Raw genomic sequence first — 21836 nt, 5'->3', positions numbered from 1 at the left:
TTATATAACCAAAGCATTTAAATGGGCATACATTTATTTTTCTAAGCGTTTCTAGGCATGATGTTAAGGGAGGTTTTAGGGGGATGTAAATACCTCCTGGGAATTTGGCTGGGAGGATTCTGAGGTATGAGATGTTCTATACCATCTCCCAGAGCTTCCTCCAGGACTGAACTTCAGTCTTTCACTGTGGGGCTGGCTTGAAAATGTATCTCCCGAGACGCCTGGGTGGTTCAGTGGGTTAAGTGGCTGCCTTGGCTCAGGTCATGACCCCAGGGTTCTGGGATGAAGTCCTGAGTCACACTCCTTGCTCAGAGGGAAGTCTGCTTCTCCCTCTGCTTATTTCTGCCTGCCACTCTCCCTGCTTATGCTGTCTCTGACAAATAAATTTAAAAAGTCTTAAAAAAAAAAAAAGAAAATGTACCTCCTGTTGGCCCCTTTCCCTTTCCAGCCCGACCTCCCAATCCCCCCGCAGACTCCCTGCCCACCAAAGACGTAATGGCCCTTAATCTTATTTCAGGGTCTGTCCGCTTCCTTTAGGTATTGCCCACCTAAGACCACATGATTCTAGGAACCACATGTTTTTAAAGGGGGCTTCTAAAATATCATTAGTGCCTCTTCAGGGTACCCCATTTTTTCTTTCAGCAAACAGTATTATCCCGGGGAAAATGCATATACTCCAGTATTAACAAGGGAAAAACCTATGTAAAGTTGTACTGTGTAAAAATACATAGGAATGTCTCAAGGAAAATATTTGAAAAGTTTAAAAGTTCCCTATAGGATGGGATTACCGGTGATCTTCCCCAACCTCTTCATACTGTCCAAAGTTTCTATGATAAACATGTATCACTTTGATAAACAGATAAAAATTCCAAAATTAAAAAAAAAAAACCCTATAGTAATGTTTTATCAAATTGGGAGAGAGAAATGGCAAGGAAACTGGAGGCTTCTTCCTCGACCTCATTTCAATGTGAGGAAGAGCTTCCTCTCCCCTGGGCCTGTTTTTTAAACCTCTTTTCCTGGCCTTGATCTGTCTTAGTTAGCATTTAAACTGGTCCCAGTAAGGCTCAGCTTATCAAGTTTTATCCCACAAATGCTTTCTTTTGTATCTCTAAATCCTAAGAATTGCCCAAGACCTTTAAAAAAAAACACAAAAAACCTCTAGAAACTTCAGTCGGTCAGCTCTGCTGGGATGCCCTCTGTACAATTAAAAGGACACAAGCCCAACAGTTGAACTTGACCATGCCCTGCCCTCTGTCTTATCTGATACGAGCTTGAGCAAGTTGCTTCTCCCTACTTCTCTCTGAATGTCAGTGTTATCCTCTAGGTCTCTTCCAGGTTTTATGTCTTTTGTCTCCAGTCACCAGGAAAAGAATTAAAAATTTTGGGGAAGAGACTTATTGGTCAGTTGAGTAAGGTGGCTGCTTTTGAACCAATAAACAATAGCCACACGGACAATGTCAGGTAAGAACCACAAAAATCTCTTGGTAGAAGAGGCAGGGTTAGTTCCCTGATGTATGTGGTATTAGGTATAGGTGTCCACAAGTCCTTCCCTGGTAGCGTTTTGGCAAGAATTTTTGAAATACCGTATGCAAAGTTCGTTAATTCTTCTAATTGGCATCTTTTTAGTGCCTACTGACAAGCACTGTTCCAGGCAATGGGGAGTCGACAGAGAACAAAATAGACAAGTAACCTTGTTTTAATGGGGTTTATAGTTCAGAAAAACACTTGACCCACAGTAGCCACTCAATGACTATTGGCCATTAAGATGGCCCATTAGTGTGTGGGTGTGAGGAGTGAAGGTAGTGGCTGGGACCCTGCTTTACACGCATGCCCCACACACAGGAGTACCAGCTCCGAAGAGAATTGAGTTCATACATCCCGTGAGACCAGACTCAACTGGACCTGGTCTCTGCTAGCTGACCTCCAGGACGTTAGATAACCAGCCCCAATGGGGTCATTGCTGCCCGGATGTCTCGGACTCCCCCAGGAAGAAGTGGGAAGCCCCCGAGGCAACCGTTGGCCAGAACTTGGTCTCTGGGACAGTCCCCCACTGCAGCCAATGCCATATGGCTGAACCGCATGGATGCCCCCAGTGCCAAGTGTGCTCCCCCGCCAGGTCCCCCCCACCAGCACTCTGCTCCTGTGGCCTCCCCTTCGCTTGCCCTTCACACGTTCCCCAGGTGCTCCAGCCAACTTACAGTGCAAAGTGTCTGTGAGTGCTAGACTTGTGCGACATGTAGTAGACTAAGATACCTAAGAATTCGAGGTTCGGCACAGGAACAGCATTCCCCATCGGAACACCATTGGCCATGCATTGGTTTTCTCAACTCGGTAGGAATGGATCTTAAATGGAGAGGCCCTGACCCTGGTCTCTGCTTACTTAGGCTGTTGGTCTCACGTGTTGTTTTCACTTGAATTCCTCCAAGTAGCTGCTCTTCTACCAGAGGTAGGCTGCACGTGTGGGAAAAACCCCAGCCTAGATTCATGGGAGGCGTAATCATGGCGGCCACTTCGCTCTCTGCGAGTCAGATCCCATGGGGGGCAGCTGAGGAGAAAGGACCAGATCCTGTGGTTCTCCAACACGCACCACACAGCCTTCAGGCTTCCTCAGTGACCTCTTCTGGAGCTGCCACCCAAGGGACAGGTGGAGGGTCCTGAGTCTACACCCCTTCTCCCCCTCACCACAGCAACTCTGCTTATAACTGCTATATGTTCTGTGCTTCCAGGGAAGATTTTAGTTTGGAAAAAAAAAAAATGGTTGGAAAATATATATATTACAGACGCACACACACTCATATATATATACGCTAGATAATTGCTACAGTCTATTTCAGCAACGACACCCTAGGATTTCTTTTGTGACTATGGTCAACCTTCGTATCAGATGGGTAAGTCAGGCAGAAGATGGTTTGTACAAATTCAAAGTTTTAATGGCTGTTACTTAATAAAAGAAAGGATATTTGCACTGTGTACATTCTGTGAACTTCCGGTACTCTCAGCTGACCATGCCCGTTTTATTGCACATATAAACAGTGTACAAGGATCTTGAAGACGTTACGTAGCCATACACGGACTGCATTTAAAAGGGAAAAAAAGGCCATTGCACAAAATATTGACGTCATTTGTATTATACAGCCAACTTTAAGAAGAATACTGAAGATTAGTATCAAAAGAAATATTTTAATTTTGGGGGGAAAAAAATCTCTCAGAACAAGGATTACAGAGCTTCATGTTTGCCATATATACACGTAAAAAAAAAAATATTTCAGGACCCTGCGTTCTGAATGCCCGTCAAGGTGCGGCAATCTGAATTCCTATTTCCATATCGACCTTGGCACGTTGTTGACCTTGAATACGCTCTTTGCCCAAAACGCCTTTCTCTTTTACATCATGACGCTATTTGACAGAACAGGTATTTGTGCAGTACAGGAACATATTAAAATAGATTTTACGTTAGGTTAAAGTGCACAGTACATTTGACAGGAAATAACTGCTAGCTGCCAATCCAAATGACCGTTTCCAGTAACCGCCCCCATCTCGCCCCCCGCAGTGGGCAGCCGTGGCATTGACCGACGGGCGTTGGAGTTCAGTGCCCCCCATCCTCACGGTGCCCACCTGGGTATCTGTCCCCTGACACTTACAGCGGCTTCTCACGGAAGTGAGGCTGCAGTCGGCCTTCGCGAGACTGAAAGACGAACGAGCGGGCTCTCTGCGGGGCCAATGGCCACGCGTGGAAGCGTGTCCGTGACGCCTTAAGCCAGCACAGGTCCCTTTCCTTTGCTGGCTCTTCTCTAGCCGTGTTTTGCCTGAACTTCCTCCTTCCTAGGCTACTCCGTCTCCCAACAGCCCTTCCCGAGCCCGCTCCTAAGCCTGCGTTGGCCTAACAGGCCGCTGCCCCCACCAGTGGGGGACGCATTCCCGTGGTTTCACACCAGAGGCCGTGACTCCTGCAGCGTTTTAGGGAAGCCGCCGACTAAATTACAATGAGACGAGCATGTCTGCCTCTCGGAATCATTTTCTCTTTTAAGACAGGCTGGCAGTTGTGAGAAGGGCTGGTCGCCTGATCCATGTCCCATGTGCCATTCTTGCTCACTCCGTCAAAGCTGTCCCTACAAAAGCTTTTTGGTCAAACAACAGGCTTTTTCTTATCTCTACTTACCTAGACCATTTCCTTATCATCTACCTTTGGTGCTAGACTTTCTCTCATTAGCCAAGTTACAGTGCAAAATTATACTTCAAGACACATGACGCTAACACTTACGAGTTCTTTGTGTTAAAACGTGAATGTTTTGTGCATAGCAAAATAAGTCTGAATCCAAAAAAATAATTGTTCACATTTCATCTTCAAGTTTAATATGCCTTTTTTTTTCTTCATCACAGCTATTTACAAATAACTTTGGGGTGCTCTCTTGATTTCAGTCGGTTTGTTATGTGAGAGGACAACAGGGCTGCTGGAATGTAGGAAACTGGATGGAATGCAGAAATATAAATAAAACCATGTTCCATAAACCGAGTGTAAATAATGCCTCCCCAGAAAACAGTTCTTGTCCCAGAAGCACCTGTTTTTGGCTTAAATTTTTTTTTTTTTTTTTTGCTGAGTCACATACACCAGAATACATGATTACTGAGACCTAGAACTACTGCACACCAAAGAGGATAGAAAATAATTCAATATTTATAATATTAAAATAAAGTGTTTAACCACAAAAAAGCAGTAATAAAATAGTTTCCTAATTTACAATTTGCATCCAAAGGATGAATAACAACTCACTAATAAATAATATTTATATAAATATTTTGTATGTCGAAAATAGTTTTTTAAAAGGCAATGGTCTCAAGAAATGTCTTAAAAAATTTGGTGGTGAGAAACCTGATTGTGTCCCCCTCCCCCCACTGAATACACAAGAAGTTTGGTTTGAATAAAACAAATGCATCTTGTTGCAAAACGGTTGTGCTTGGTGTGTTGGTAATGGCAGTAGGTGAGCGTGGAAGGGATGAAGGAGGTCGTAAAAGGCATTGACGTGCTGCTCAGCTCTTCACTGGCAGTTCCCTCACTGGCTTTAAGGTAAATATCTTTCCTATCTTAACAATGGAAGTCAGTTCTGGAAGGCGGACAATCTTCCCTTCTGTCCTCCCTTCAATGCAACCAGAGCCAGGGAACTGACAGGCAGTGAGCGGGAGGGCAGGAGGAGCAGGTGCTGAGAGCAGAGTCCAGGACTTCGGATGAGAGGAGAGTCTGAACCGACCCCAAGGGGAGGAGCTGGTTTCATGTGAACAGAGTCTTCGTTACCGTTACATCTAGTAACGCTTGAACGGTAATGCCCACTTTGACCAGGCCTTTCTCTTCGAGGATGTGATGGGGTAGACACAGCTTTTCCTAAAAGGAAGAAGAACACAGCGTCAATTTTTAGATGACCGAAAACATAATCATAAAATCTTAGAGGACACCAGTGACAGGAGTTCAGCTGAGCTCTGACATGTGCCTGTCTGATCACCTCAGACTGTGCTCCCTCCCTTGCTTTCCACCCGCTGGCAAAGATCTTTTCTGTGTTTGCAGAGAAAATACCGATTTTTCACAAGTGAGGGCTGTTCCAGAAAGTCTCCCAAGCATCTTAGAATATGCAATAGATCTAAACATTAAAAAAAAAAAAGCTTTATTCTAAATAACTGAGCTACATAGTCAGGGGGAAACCAAACACCAAGAATAACATTCTTATAAAGTAAAATGCACATAGCCTCTCACACATTTCGAAGAAACTAGGACACTCATTTACACAGACCATGTACCGTTCTACTGACCATGAACCTTGATTTTATTTGCTGTGATCTCTGAAATGGAGGTATTGCTGGTGGACTTGCTATCCTTTCTTCATGGTTTACGAACGGCCTTGTAAATAAGTAATTTTAACCACAGCCTTCAACAGTCTCCCTTTTAGGACTCTGTCATAAAACGGTCAAAGACACAAATGTCCTGTTACTTTCTCAGGTTGAATTTTTGCTCTTGGGAAATGGCCGGTACATACAAGTCAAGGAAAACAACCAACGCAAATCACTCCTTATGTGGAGAACCTTGCATGCTCAACCAAACAGTTTACAAAAGAACACAGTAAAATAATTTCACACCTTTGTCATTTGGCTCTGGGAATGAGGGGAATCTCCTTGCAGAACATGTCTCCTTGACTAGGGAAAGACTCCGCAGCAAACACTCCCTCTTGGCTACCGGATCCCGGTATGTTCTCCACAAGCCCAATGACGGCTGTTTTTAAGGACAGTTTAAAGGGGATGTGGCCACACCCCAGGCGGTGGACGGAGTGTTTACCATGAGGCCAATCAGGGTCTTGGACATTTCTGCTTCATCTCATGGGACTCTTGCTTGAGGAACCAGATCTTCCTGCTGCCTCGAGTGCAGAGCTCTCCAGAAATTACCACAGACACAGGCGTTCTGCTCTTAGAAAGATCTTCGAAGGACACGCAATGACATCTCCAGTAAGTTGTTCCACCATCTGAAAATGTCATTTTCCTACACGCTCTCGATCACCTTATTACCCCTATCCCTCCTCCTTCCCTAACTTGTGGTAAATGCAAAGTATCTCAGACTCTGTGTCTGGCACCAGGTCTGAAGAAACGGCCCCACATCAACATAGGACAACGGATTCTTTAGAACACAACTTTACCCATTATTTCCCGTGTCTGCTCTGTACCATAATAAGATGATCTTGCCAATGGCATAGTCGGTGGGCATTCCGGGTTATGCTGCTTGCCAACTTAGCAGCCACATGTCAACCTGAGAAAGAATGGGGGGCTCTGTGCCAGGTGAGCACGAAGCCAGGATGGGCCACAGCTAGACGTCAGGGTAGATCCTTTCCTGAAGCCACTGTCACGGGCTTGTGAAAGCACCTCAATCTGGCATTTCGTTGCTAAGGCTGGTTCCACAGGGGCAGGGGTATGTTTACCCCATTCTTATGATCTCCACAGCACCCAGGTTGACATCGGGCTTCACAGGAAATTACAAATGGTCACTATTATGGTTAAGCTCCTGGTACGAGACATTACTTGGGGAAAAAAAAGGTCTCGTATTTACACCATATGCTAAAATCAATTTGAAATGAATTAAAGAGTTAAATGAACATCTCTCCTAATAAAACAGAGATGAATAGTTAGCATTTTCTCTTATAAATGAATGGAGAATTTTCTAAGTTAAAAAATGACAGAAAAATCATAGAAGATAAAAACAATTGATTGCCTTAAAGTTTAAAGCTTCCATGTGTCAAAAAAACCCCAAACTGGGGCACCTGGGTGGCTCAGTTGGTTAAGCGTCTGCCTTGGGCTCAGGTCATGATCCCAGGGTCCTAGGATCGAGCCCCGCATCAGGCTCCCTGCTCAGCGGGGAGCCTGCTTCTCCCTCTGCCTGCTGCTCCCCCTGCTTGTGCTCTCTCTGTCAAATAAATAAATAAAATCTTAAAAAAAACAAATTAATTAAAAGATAAACAAACTCTAACAAAAGTATTTGCATCAAATTACAAAGGGTTTTATATGACACGTTGGTTTAATAAATCATTGAGAAAAGCAGTAACGGATCAAAAGAACACTGGGTGAAGAACACAAATAGAAATCTTAAAAGGATGCACACAAGCAAGGCATTTTGAAACACACTTTGCTTCTTGACCACAGTGTTTACTTATATTTGGTCCTAAATGTTCCTGAATTCAAGTACGAATATTTCCACAGGGTCTAAACTCTGTGTACAACATGGCTTTTATGGGGCTACGTGCCCTAAACTAAGTCTTGCTTGAGATGCAACATGGCCCTATTAACGGCTGCGCCAGTCCCTGTGAGGAGTGCTGGCTCCAAGGCTCCAAGCTAGAGGCCATGGTTGGGAGGGGGGCTCCAGAGAGACAGGGAGGGGAAAGTACTGAGGTCTCAACCGCCCACTGATAGGACTTCTGGAGACAACACAGACTCAGACTGAGCTAGCTTAAGGTCATCCTCTCTCCCAGCCCTTTAGTTTTCCAACTGGCATTCCTCACCTTCCTGGTCTCCTCACTCCTAAACCAGGTGCAGAGTCCAAGAGTCTCGCTTCCACCCTCACAGCTGACAATGAGAAGTACACAGAAGACATAAAAAGCTACTTCTCACTTCCTTCCTGTCTTTCTCCTTTCATTCAGATGCCCTGAAGAAACCCAGAAGTGCCCTCAGATTACTTGGATGGGCTCGGAGGTGCCTACAAAGACTGGTCTAAGGTAACAGAAACATAAAAACACAGCAGTTCTGGTTATTTTATCACAGGACTGGGATGAAACCTGATAGGAATGATGAGCTGAGGCACTGCTTGACAGGCCGAGCGAGGGGAGCCTGCCGGAAATGAGGAGGGTAGCAAGGATGGCCGGAAGGCCATCTCCCACCGCACTAGTCCTGCCACTGCATAGGCCAGGGGGCACTGGGGAGGGTCCTGGAAGTGACCCAGAAGTTGGGATAGGGAAGGAACTGCTGTACATTCATAACTGGATCAGAAGTGACAGAGAAGGGCCACCACCTGAACGTGGATAAAAGGGATTTAAAGCAGAGATACTGTACATTCACACTGACTTTAAATGCATTTAAATTTATTTCCTTGTTAGAGGAGCCTAGCGGCTTTCCTTGAGAATGTGGCACCACTGTTCTGTTTCCTTTTAAAGCACAGGGCAGAGTCATAAAGGAGTATCTTACATAAATGTCATGCTTCCGAACCCCTCTGAAGAACTCGTGCTTTGTGTTGCTTCTCCGATGGTGGAATCAGTAAGGTTCCCTCACATGCCGTTAATTTTTCTCCCCCCTATGTTTACATCTTGAGGCAGAATAGTCTATCTGACTAGCTACACGATGGGCTATATGAGGAAAAAAAATCTGGGCTATTAGAGTGAAAAAGCGTGTTTTATGTAAATTTTGAAAGGAAAATGTGTCAAGAGCATGGTTTTTAAACTTATTTGGGCTTCATTTAAAAAAAAAAGTTCTTTAAACCCAGTTATTTCACTTGATTTGCTAGCTTCAGGGAAGAGATCCGACTTCGTGACCAGCGCTGAAGGTTCCGTGTTAGTGTGGCTTGTCCGGGCCGCTGTGCCATATTCTTGCTGGAGATGAACCCTAGCACCGGAGCCCATCCTTCCTTGTCAGTCGTGACCCAAAGATGTCACCGTTCCTAGTTATTTGTCACCACGTAATTGGTGTTGATTGGAAACTTTCCCTGAAATGGGGCAGAACTGTTTGGTTGCTCCCATGTAACTTAAGGATAATAATATAAATAAATAGTTGGGGGAAAAAGAAAAAGAGTTGGTCACCCAACTCTTTTTCCACAGCAAACAGGGCTGGAAAAGGCAGGCAAGCCATAAACAGTAAACGCTGACTCAGAAAGATTCCCGGGGCCCCTCCGCCATGCTCGGTGCCAACGCTATAGATCTGCAGTGCTTACTTCTCTAGGACAGCTGTGTCAGGCGGATAGAATACCTCTGTTTTACAGATGACAAAACTGAGATGTAGAGAGCTTTAGCAACTTTGTTAAAGTCCCACAGCTGGTAACTACTGGAAGCAGGATTTGACCATGCGTCTCCTCTCCCGGCCGGGGCTCTTTCCACAACATCGTGCTGTTGCCCATAAATTTTACCTTCATCCGTAGGTGGGTATGTTGCACCTGTGCCCCTGGGACAGGCAGAGGCCTCTAGACCCGTGGAGTCCTATCCTGGGAAGCCCCACCAAGTTCAAGATCAGGTGGCGGGGTCACAGAACCCTCAATTTGGGGACAGGCGTTAGCTCGGCGACTTGGCTTGTTGGGCTTCTCTTCAGGGAGAGCAACAGACCTCTCATCCCAGAGGAAGACGCCTCGCGGGAGCATCGGTGCCTGGCTCTCCTCCTTCTATAGTTCCTTGTGCTCCCAAACAGCCACGCACCTCCTTCCAGGCCCAGCTGCTAGACTAAGAAGAAGTCATCTATGTCCGCATAGTTCATATCGTCCAGCCTGTTTCTCAAATGCACGTTCCCGGCGCCGAAGTGACTGAACTTAAAGCAGAACTGTCTGCATGATCCTCACGTGAGAGAGCTTCAAGTTCTGCCACCTGAGCGTTCTGAGGGGCGGTCACCTCCCGTATAAAGCAGAGACCACGTCACACTCCTACAGACCGAGACGGTGTCCTGTCGCTCTCCATGGGAGTCTCTGCCTTCCAGCCCTGCCACCGTCAAGTGCTTCCTCCCTCGGGAATACATCATTCTCCACACGTATCTGCCCCCTTTCTCACGTCCCTAACCTGCACCCTCCTCCCCTGGCTATTTCTACACACCTTTCAGGTCTCCGTGTAAACATCACAGTTCCAGAAAGGCTTCGCAGATTCCCCGTTCCCCATCAGGGTCCGGTCCCCTGCCGCGTGCTTTGCAGAATCTTGTGTCACCCTGAATTGCATCTTATTTGTCCGCTAGGTCAGGGGTCCAAAACCCACTGCCTGTGGGCCTAGTCAGTCCACAGCCTGTTTTTGTAAATAAAGTTTTACTGGAACACAGCCACGTCCATTCACTGACGAGTCATCGACGGCTACTTTCAGGCTGCACCAGCAGAACGGAGTAGTTGTAACGTAGACTGCATAGACCACAAAGCCTACAGTATTTATAATCTGGTACTCGACAGAAAAATGTTGCTGACTCCTGGTCCAGACTGCAAGATTTCTGAAGACAGGGTCATGTATCCCCAAGGTCTACCACAAAGGCTTACTCAAAGACTGCTCATTCCATATTTGAGGAATGAATAAATGAACACAAGCACAAAGAAAGTCACACTGAAAAGCCAAGGAATGGACTCTGACAGTCTCAAAGAAGAAAAAAGTGCACATTCTACATATAACTGATTGTTTATTGAGAACTAATTTCAAAATCTGAAGCCTAACTTTAAACCCAAATCTCCTGAAATAAAATGGTATTAAAATATGTTTCGTTTACTCCAAAACCACTTCAGGCTCCTGAAATTTTAATCCATTGTCCAGTACTTTACCTGGTAAGGGGCAACAGCCTTTGTCCTTAGGATGTCTTGTCCTTATAGAACAGCATGGATTTTAGAGAGAGAACCCTAGCCACCAGGCACTGAATTTAATTTCTTACTCACAAAAAAATGGTATCAGGGTATCGAGTGACTTTTTTTTTTCAAACCTATTCTCATTGAGGAAATTCCTACTCAGTTGTCTTACTTTTGAGTTCTGCAGGGCCCCTCTCCACCAGCCCGATTCCGTAAGTGTCTTGCCCCGAACAGCGAGCCATACGTGACTCACAAATCCGTAAATAGAGGGAACGAGTAGACACATTAGCTGTGACATACTGTGGAAATCCTGAGACTGAGTGGTGAGCTGCCACCAACTGGAGGACCTGGAGAAAGAGAACCTTCTCTTTCACATAAATCTTTCTATCTCAAAGAGAGAACAGAAATAAACAATTGGTTCCTTTTATCAGGCACTGCAAGTACTGGGAAAATGGTCTTTCTTGTGTGAGGAAGGAGATTTAAGATGCACATATAAATCACACAGCCAAGTCCCTGCCCACCTCTCAGACGACAAGCACGTCACGCTGTAATGGCAGGCCTCACGCGGGCATATGAGTTGGTGTGTGGGTACCTCGGGGAAGAACCATGGAGAGGCTTAATATTCTGAATAGAAATGAACAGCTTGACAATGGGCAAGACCGTTCATTCCAAGTTTTGCCTAAAGGGCTAAATTAATTGTGTTCTGCTAGTTACCATGCCACTTGATTAAAAAAAAAAAACAACAACCCATCCCACAGATCCCAAGAGGAGCGGCACGTTAGGTTACAGATACATTAATGACCTGAGAAATGAAAATGCATCCAAAGAATCCTTTGATGCCAGAACTGAAATACGAACATAGCCTGAGAATGATGTCAAGTCAGCACTGAAAATTAAATCTGATCTCACATGATTGCTCTACTCAGTTTTTATTGATAGAATTTTCTTTTAAGTGCCACCGTGTAAGTCATCTCTCTTCTTCCCTTTTGCCCCCCCACTCCTCCCAAAGAAGAAAAAAAAGAAACCCAAACAGTGATCATTAAGGGAAGCCTCAGTGCACTGCAGAGCCGGATGGAGATGGCAGAGAGCTGCTCTGGGTGGGCACAAATCAGTGCATCGATGGGCTGATAAAAACCTGGAATAATCACCCGAAATGTGTTTATTAACTTATGGCTCAGGGTGCTCATTCGACTTTGCACAAAGGGCTTTTATTGTGTCACAGATTGAAGGGGACAACATAGTCCCACAAGCAGTTCAGTACATCTGTGGGTTATTTATACACAACTGAGGTTAATTAGGGAACTTCCACATACCCTGTATTTCACCAATCAACACATAATCAGGAGGGAAAAGCTCAGCTAACTCAAGGTATTTTCATGTAAAGAATGTTTCCTGTTAGAAAATCTAATTCAGCAACAAAGAATATTTATAAATATACTCTTCTAACCATGTGGGTTTTGCATATTCTCAAGTCCCCTGGATTCATGGAAGCATTCAGAAAAATAAAATTATCTTCTTAGTAGCCATCGATGTAGACTCTTCACAACTCAGTAAATTAGAAATTATCTTGAGGAAGTTAACATCATCATCTCCCAAACTTAAGAAATAGTATTTGGCAACCAGATGTAAAGTGAAGCCTAGGGGAAGCTGTCTGAACCGTGGAGGAGGGCATTCCCATAGTATAAAAAGACATCCCAGAACCAGAAATATCTTGGCCTAGACAGGATTCTAATGTTTTTTTTTTTCTTTTAGTTACAAACTGATCACATTGCTCAAAAAGCGGATATAGTTAACATATAATCTTGTAAGCTTGCTTAAAGGATAGAAGCAGCTTGCTAATGTCACTGGAAATCAAAGGTTAAATGGAATTTTCAGGCCATTAGGGAAACTACATTCTTCTAAAACAAGAGCAATCTTATTGTTGGCTTCTGCCATAGTAACCCAAGTATTAGGACCAAGAATGTTCCATGACTCATGGCTTTATTTGAAAGCAAATGCAGTCAAATTCATCACATTCTTGACCTGCAGTTATGATGTGATGTAGCAAAAAAGGAAAACGACCCATTCCATTATTTAAAAATAGAAATCCCTTCTGGAAAATGCTTTTCTAGGAGTTCAGAATAGACCTAACAAGGAGCAAAAAGTAAAAATATGCGCAAAGTGATGTGCAAGCAAATCCTCCAGATGGCGCTCTAACAGCAATGGACGCTCCTTCCCCAGCTGCCCAGCTAGGTCTCATGCTGCGGGGCAGAGGGGCTCCCTCAGGGTAGGGGTGGGCGGCAACCCTCCCTGGTGCCCCTCACCGCTCCCATGGCAGGAAACAGGGAGGAATCCAACTGCATGGCCAGCAAAGCAGGCATTTGCCCATGGTATTTTTCAAGTTGGTCAATATTAAAGACTTTTATAGGCCAAATTGGGAGCCAAATGCCAGTTTTCTGTCCCCTCTGCAAGGTGGCCCTTCTACACCTCAATTACCGAGTCCTGAATTAGGATTCGACACTGACCCAAAGGAAAGATTTCCATATCCTAAATCCCCTCTGCTCCTGTTCTGGAATCTTCTTCCGCTCTACCAAGGGCAACGAAGCTCCCTGGGAGAGAGAGAAGAACTGCATAGCACTGCTGCTAGCACTATGTGAATGAGAAAGCGTGAGGTTTGGACACACTTGTTGCTGTTTTTTCAGTAAGGGAGAGAAATTATTTGTGCTTTGGGAAAAATCTGACTCGTAATGTCTGGCTTCAAAACTCCAGAGATTACTAAAGAGATGACGGGGATGGAAGTTGGCCAGGCAAAGGCTCAAATGGAGGAAGGACCCTGCGATAGATCAAGGTGACATAGCAGAGTGTTTGGATGCACATGCAGACGTTATGCGGACAGAGCATTCCAGTGGTAAGTGACATAGATTAGCACTATAAAGAGAATATGGACAAGACAGAAGCTTATAAGGTCCCTGGAGCGGAGGGCAGAAGTTGGTTGTGGGGGTTTCTCCCCAAGTGCCAGGAGAGTGTCAACAGTCTTTCGAACGTGATGAAAGTCCGACTGCAGGATGTCATACGAAGAGCAGAGGTCGGCCTATTCCGTGGGCAGCCATTAGAACAGAAAGAGACAGTGCATACAATTAAAAATACACGCATTTCTGGTTACTAGCAAATGGCAAGAGTAACCCCTTATTTCAAGCAGGTAAAAACCCACTCCACCATCAAAGATTTTTTTTTTTAATCCATTACAAAAGAAAAGTAGCATACCCAACGTGTTTTCTGCAAACAGTGCAAAGAAATCCTCCACCCACAATGCCACTACTAAGGAATAGCATGTTCTCCAATTACTAGGCCATTCCGGCATTGAAACAGTTTTAATGTTTAAGTGGAATCATGTGCTCACCAGTGGCATAAAAATAAGAGCTTTTGGCTAGGGACATTCAGGACCTAACCTTACCTAAGGGAAGAATATAAACTTCCAAGTTGAATCCCCACCTGTCCTCACTATTCTCAATGTATTCTTCAGCCTGGTTTGTGAAGACTGAATGAATATCAAGCATTCCTCTCTGAAAGGTAATACGTACACCTTATTTTTTTGTTTGTTTGTTTGTTTTGGGGTTACTGGTAAACTCTGGGGAATGCTGCTTTTAAGTATGTTCCTACATGTGTCAGAAAGTACATTAAATTTCGTGGTTTTGCAACCACACATAAACCAAAGTCTAGAGGAGGTTTCTCAGATGTGCAGTTAGCATAAAAGTACAGGCCCGCATGGGGCTGTTATGTAAATTTCTTCACCACTAAACAGGTAACGGTGGGGCACAGCTCTTCTGAGTGCCTCTGAATATCTGTTGCTGTCAGGAAGCAAACCGTTTCCTGATTCACTGCGTTCCTGAACTGGAAATGACCACAGCTTAACATTAACAGTGGTTATAATGGACATGTCAATAAGAAAGAGAAGTAGTTTTGTGTCCAGATTAAACAAGGATTGAAAATACTTGTATTTCATAAATGCAGCTTTATTTCAAAATTGGCAAAGTATTTAAAATATATGTAATAGATATTTTATAACATACTTTGCTACAGTTTTACCCTTTGTTTTAGCCTCATTGCTAAGCAGATGCAAATCGCAGAGCCACTCAAAGATTCTAAGATAGAGATGCTGTCTTGCTTATATCCTCTGAAGTTAGCTTGATGCCCTCAGATAAACAGGAATACTACCACAGCAAGTGGGATGAATAAGATTAAAAACAGCTCTTATTTTAATTTATGAAGGTAGAGAAGCTGCTGTTAAGGAAAGGCTTTTTAAAGATATCAAGTCATGTTATATCTATTCAGATCACGAATCTTTTCTCAGTGGATTTGGAGGAATCAAACTACCACTGTTATTTTCCTAAGAATTAAAACAGCTACACAGAGATTTGATTTCACTGGGAGAGAGACGCTGGTCAAGGACTAAGCGGATGGGGAAACAGCTAAGGAAAGAAGTTTTTATTGCAATAAGAATTTTCTATTGCAATGTTGTGCTTTAACCAGTGAAATCTGAGCAAAGCAGACATAAGACAGAAGGCATCCACAAACTGAAATGTGATTTTCACAAAAGTGGGTATTTCCATGTTAAAAGCAAATCATTCTACCTCCAGTGTGTATTTTAATACACTTCCCGGGACCCTATGGAAAATGTCTGGTCTGCTCCCCAAGCAACGTGGTCAAAGAACTTGAATCGGATTCTTGGAGTAGCATACTTCTCACATGGGTAGCCAACACAGACCTTTCTTCTCCTCCTGGAATTAATTTCATGATGCCACACATTCTGGGCTTAATTCAGATTGAAGTGGGTAGGGCCTAGACTCACAAGCCCATGGTGGTTGGTTTAAACTAAATCATGATCTCTAAAGGAAAAGGCATGGGTCTAAGATCATCTGGTAGGCAAAAATTGGAATCACCATAACGTGGGGAGTGTGGGCTGCTGGGGCCCTCTCAGACCGGCGCTCTGATTCTGTCCCACATCCCATTTGAGCAGCCCCTGCGGGGATGCTGGGATAAGAACCAGGGTTAACACCGCTGGGAGAAAGGAATTTTCTGACCCTCGTGCCTACCAAATTAAAGTCGTAATGAGAGGGACTTAGGGATTATACATTTCTTATCTTAAAATTAAAATAGGAAAATGCTAAAAAGGAAGAAAATTTAAAGAGGCAAAATTTCACTCTGTATTACAGAGCCTTAGTAATGACTGCAAGGCATTTGAAAAACACAGTTAATACACTCAGAGTCCTCAGAGGCAAGTGTGGATGCTAATTCTCACTATAGAGAACAGAAATCACAATTGCCAGAGGTTAACTGGTTCTCTTAGAGTCAACACAAGAATGTGTGACTAAGCTTACTATTAAAGATTGGCCCAGCTTCCCTGAATACTATGGACGCAAACAGAAATGTAGACAGATCAGGCAAAAGGTCTGGTTTATAAATGTTCTGAGTGTCACACAGTCTAAATTCTAGGAGATTTAGAATGTATTCAGTTTATTTAAATATAATTTTAATTTTTAAGGTCAACATACAAAGTTTTTTTTTTTTTAATCTAAGATAACAAAGCTCAGGAATGTTGATAGTCATTCTGAACATTTAAAGTGCTGATGGACAGGTATAATTTGGTGGGGGTGGAGTGAGGTAACGAAGGGTTTCCAGAATTTTCTCCAAATATATGAGAACTAATCAATTTTAAGGACTTACAGAGTAACTGTTATATCAGTAAGCTACTTTATCTACAATTGTAATTAAAGATGCTGCTTTTAAAATGTTTATTCTTGGGACGCCTGGGTGGCTCAGTTGGTTAAGCGTCTGCCTTCGGCTCAGGTCATGATCCCGGGGTCCTGGGATCGAGTCCTGCATCGGGCTCCCTGCTCAGTGGGGATCCTGCTTGTGCACTCTCTCTCTCTGACAAATAAATAAATAAAATCTTTAAAAAAGAATAAAAAATAAAAGGTTTATTCTCAACAATACACATATGAAAGGCTGTCAGACTGCTGACCACAGACGACCCTGCCAGCAGGAGACACATGGCGGGAAAGGAGTCTTACATTCTCAATGGTAAACTCATACTACCTCTTAAGAAATGTACCTCATTTTACATACTAGAGACTGACCTTTTTTAATAAATTATGAATTTAAAAACTGCTGTTAATAAAGTAGTAAATGTGTCAGTCTGCACCTCTGGTCATTCGACCTCAAGACTAACCAATATAAGTAGAAAATAAAATTTTGTAATAATCATCTCATCCTGTCCCCCAAAATTACTTATTAGTTATGATTTAAATTGACACTAAAGTTACTGATTAGGGGGAAAAAGAGAGGCATAAAGCTCAAAGAGAAAAAACTCATTTCTCCTGTTCTCAAGATTAAAGCAACAACAAAAAAGAGCAGCTTCAATTTATAGAATGTATGTCGATTAAAAAAAAAAATTCAGATTAGTTACACATTTCCTAAACCCTCACTTAAAGCAGGGAAGTTACTGCTGTTACTTTCAGATACTGTACCTCATTACAAAAAAAACCAACCAAACAAAACCAACAAAAGGCAAATATGAAAGGTATTGAAAGAAGACTCAGCCATAACGTCAACATGACCCACTTATATCAACATGATCATTGTTAGAATCCGAATGTTCTCTAGGATTTTATGTTTAACTCCATTTGGCTGATGCAGAAGCTGAGGGATCCCCTACAGTCCCGCAAGCCCCTGGTCTCTGTGCTGTCCAGGCAGGCGAGCGGGGGCCCAACGTGTCCACCACTTAGGGGAGCTGCTGCCCTGGATCCTCTTCTCTATTTTCCCTCTGCAGACAGTAATGACTATGAAGGGCTGGGCATTTTGTCTAAGTTCCCTCCTCCTCTAAAGAGAGCAGTCTCTTAAATTAAGGACCTTGCTTCTTACAGAGGTCTGAGGCCACAGCTACTTATATAAAACAGAGTAGAAAAATTTCCCTGGTGAACCAAAAAAATATCTATTTTCTAATACTTTTAATGCTTCATAAATCAGAAGTTTCTTTTGACCTGCAACAACACTAATAAGAGCCCCAAACTGCCCTAAATTTGAATCAATTTGGAAACCCCCAATAGCCAACCATGAATCTTCAACAACAAGTTTATAGGCCAAGAAAAGAAGCCTCAGTATGTCCATTAATAGCCTCATGAGTCCAAGGCTTAACCGAAGTCAGATTCTCAGGTGACACAAAGAATGTATCCTCAAGAATTTGAAAGCCCACCAAGGGTAGGCCTGTCTTCAAGATCAAGTTGATGTTGGGGCGCCTGAGTGGCTCAGTCGTTAAGCGTCTGCCTTCGGCTCAGGTCATGATCCCAGGGTCCTGACATCGAGCCCCGCATCGGGCTCCCTGCTCAGTGGGAAGCCTGCTTCTCCCTCTCCCACTCCCCCTGCTTGTGTTCTCTCTCGCTGTGTCTCTATCAAATAAATAAAATCTTAAAAAAAAAAAAAAGATCAAGGTGATGCTTGCACCAGAAGTCAAAGACAGCTTGCACAGTCTGTCGACTGGCATCATTACCACAAGGAGCTCTGGGTGGTGTGGGCACCATCACCCAATCCCTAGATTTTCCAAGGCACCATGATGCACCTGCGGTTACTCCTTCGACTGCTAAGCAGCCCCCACCCCACCCCCCCAAGCAGGGGAAGCAATTATGGAGCTGCAGGATACAGATGAGCTTAAACGGACTCGTACAGCTCAGAGGAATCATAGGGGTCCGATGATTTCCAAACTATGTTTAGCAGTAGGATACCTTTTCCTCCAAAGAAAATGTTAGCTGGAAATCCAATATATGCTATGGACAAAGGAGAAACTGCTCTGGCGGATTCAAGGGGGCAAGAATGATCTGTAGTCTCCCCCCTTGGCTTTCCCCTACCTCCCGTGCTGGCCACTGGAAAGACTCCAGGGTTCTGAAGAAGACGATTTGAATTTACTGCTCAAGTCCAACACCTGCAATCTGCAGATCGGGGAGCTCGGTCACAGAGAGCCAGGTTCAAACTCCAGCTCCGCAGCTACCAGCTGTGAACGTGAGCTTAGGAAATTGTTTAACCTCTCTGGCCTTTAATTTCCTCAGGGCATGGCAATAAAATATTTACCTCCAACCTTCCATGGTAAGCATTTAAGATGATGCATAGATAAGAAGTCCTCAATAAAAGGTTAACCGCTGCTACTTTTAAGGAGTTAGCCTCAGGGCACAGAACTAGTTAACAGCACAAGTAGGGATAATTGACCCCAAACCTCGTGCATTCCCTCCCTCTGCTCACAGATCCCCTTCACCCACTCACTCTTCTCCTTCCAGGTTATGTTCACTCCGGTTATGTCCCTTTAGTGGAGGAACTGGTCCCCAAACCAAAACCCCAACGCACCCGAAATGGGGAGCAGGAAGGAAAATTACCTGCGCTGAAATAACTATTGGAAGGGATGTCATCCCCTCCACTGAGAAAGAAACTTGCCTGCCGGCGAGTGCTACTTCTGGTTCATTTTTAAGAACCTTTCCTTGGCATTCTCATTAGCAAGCCTCTACCTCATCCCAAGTCCCTCTCAGTTAATAGCAAGGAATTCTCCTGTCATCCTAAGAGAATTTCTCCAGGTCCCCATCACTAACGTCTTTCTGTGATGTCATCTTCTTTCCATCAGTAGCAGCTGCTGTTCCAAATCCTGTCTGTTCCCCCGACTGAGGAGCCAAGGGGATAGACCCAGCCTCACCCAAACGTCACAAATAACGCACAGAGGTCTGGAGTGGCCTTAACCTGTCTACCTATGCTAACCTGCAGCAAATACGCAGACCACAGCCAGGTCGAAGAAGGCACATTTACAGGTAAGCCACACCAGAACCTCTCTACCCAAGCGCAGAGTAAAGTGCTTCATGAACCTTGACCGACCCCGAGGCACAGAGCTGGGATTGTGTCCACGGGGACTTCTAAAGAAAATATAATAAACTGTAACAATTTGAACAATTTTAAAATTACTTCCATCCCTTCAGATTCTTTTACATGTAAAAACTCAACTAAATCTGCTCAGCAACCACATTCCACGCATAGGAACCTGACAAGATTATATAAGCTGCGGAGGCTGACTTGGCCTTGGCGTTTCGAACAGTGATTCCATTACGAAGGACACCAAAGGCAGGGCTTAGAGCACAGCTGTGACTTTTCAGTCTCTACAGGAAGATTCATCACTGTCAATTAGTACTAAGCTTATAAAATACAGAATTCGAGATCTCTGTGACTTATGAGTGTATGTGAGTAGATAAGCAATGGATGGAGAAGAAAGCAGGAAAAAGCTTACACATTGAGGAATTAACTATGTGACTGGGAAATCAATGACTATTTTGTTACCCAAATATGAGGTGTGATGCAATTAAGAAAATGTAACGGGTACAGGTTCTCTCTCTCTTTTTTTTTTTTTTTTGGTATGAGCCTTTTCAAATATCTGATCATAAATGGAGAATTTCTGCACTTAGGCTTGTGATATAATTATTTTTAATGTAAATAATTAATTGTAGTGTGCCACATATACATTAAAACATCAACCCCCTTCAGAAGTGAAAGAAGTGTATCTAAGGCGAAGGGAGTCATTTCACTCCTCCCCTAACTTCCTATCATATGCCCAGATGAAAAGATTTCCTCACTTCCCATCATGTATTCCTCGTGCATTCTCAGATGAAAGCAAGCTCCCTGTGCATCCAGGAAGATCTGCCAATTGCCTTCCAACGGCATTTCTAGTTTTCCACTAGAATATCCCTTCCTCACTTTTAACACGTCTCGTTAAGAAGTTCAATTGCTAACTAACCAACAGACTTTTTCTGGTAGCCAAAAGCTTAATGTAACTCTAGTCCCTGGTAAAATGCTATTGGATTACCCATCAGGATGGATATGTATGTATACACACACACGCACATGCAAGCATGCACACAACCACACATGCACCATTATACACGATGCAAACTTGAAAGACACCTCCAATCTTAAAAAATTTTCAAAAACAGCCTAAGTAATATATTTTACTAAGCAGAGTTGAATGGGACACTGGCAGGAAAGATTATTTATTCCCTGTAACTCAATCGTCTCAGAAATTATGAACTGCTGATTAGTGCAAGGGGGCACATTGCTAGGGGCATATTTCAGAAATTATGATACATTTTTCTCTGCCTATTATGGTAATTTAATTTCCTTTTCCCTACTTTAAAAGAAAATTGTAATCACCAATCTTTACTCACAACACTTGGTTAAGGCCATTTCCATTTCATTTTGTATCACCATAAGCCAAAAAAATTTTCTGATGAGTTTAAAAAATATCACAGGGAATTAGGTCATAACTCACCAGTGCTTTCTAGCACAGGCACAAATAATTTATCTTCTGAAACTTGGTACGATAGTTTTGATTCACACATGGAAATCTTATTAGCCCATGATGGAGTCCAATTATTAAAAATAGTATGTGTATAGGAATTAAATATTTGAAGCCAACAATGTATATGCAATATTAAAACATACACATGTAATATAGACACACAGATTAACATTGTTGAAAGACATCTGGATTGATCACAAAGACATTTAGTCCATTATATAAATATTACACTCTTTTTAAACATGAATTTATAAGCTTTTCTTTGTTGATATAGTTCTGATGTAATGATGCTTTAATAATTCTCTTCTTGTCCTCAAATACGATTAAAAATTGCACCACTAACCCCTTACTTTTGAAACTTAACAAGCTAAAAGATAGGAAGGGAAAGAGGGAGAGAGGGAAGGAAGGAAGGAAGGAAGGAAGGAAGGAAGGAAGGAAGGAAGGAAGGAA

The 21836-nt window shown here is 43.4% G+C and overlaps 1 protein-coding gene across 4 annotated transcripts in view; it reads right to left on the bottom strand.

The window, feature by feature from the left end:
- Positions 1-2787: 2787 nt before the first annotated feature.
- The window catches only part of LRCH1 (leucine rich repeats and calponin homology domain containing 1), a 191298-nt gene continuing 172249 nt past the window's right edge, over positions 2788-21836 (bottom strand). For 2 of the 4 annotated variants that reach the window (XM_032403013.1, XM_032403016.1), the window contains one exon: positions 7513-14099. In XM_032403013.1, coding sequence (XP_032258904.1) covers positions 13893-14099 — 207 coding nt within the window. In that variant the 3' untranslated portion in view covers positions 7513-13892. Of the gene's footprint in view, positions 5378-7512; positions 14100-21836 lie in introns of those variants that run through there. The other 2 variants (XM_032403014.1, XM_032403017.1) reach the window with 2 other exon arrangements.

This window comes from Phoca vitulina, unplaced genomic scaffold (genome assembly GCF_004348235.1).
Source record: "Phoca vitulina isolate PV1807 unplaced genomic scaffold, GSC_HSeal_1.0 scaffold5, whole genome shotgun sequence".
Classification (NCBI taxonomy): domain Eukaryota; kingdom Metazoa; phylum Chordata; class Mammalia; order Carnivora; family Phocidae; genus Phoca; species Phoca vitulina.
Note: the sequence above shows the minus strand (reverse complement) of the source record. Positions and strands in the feature narration are given on the sequence as shown.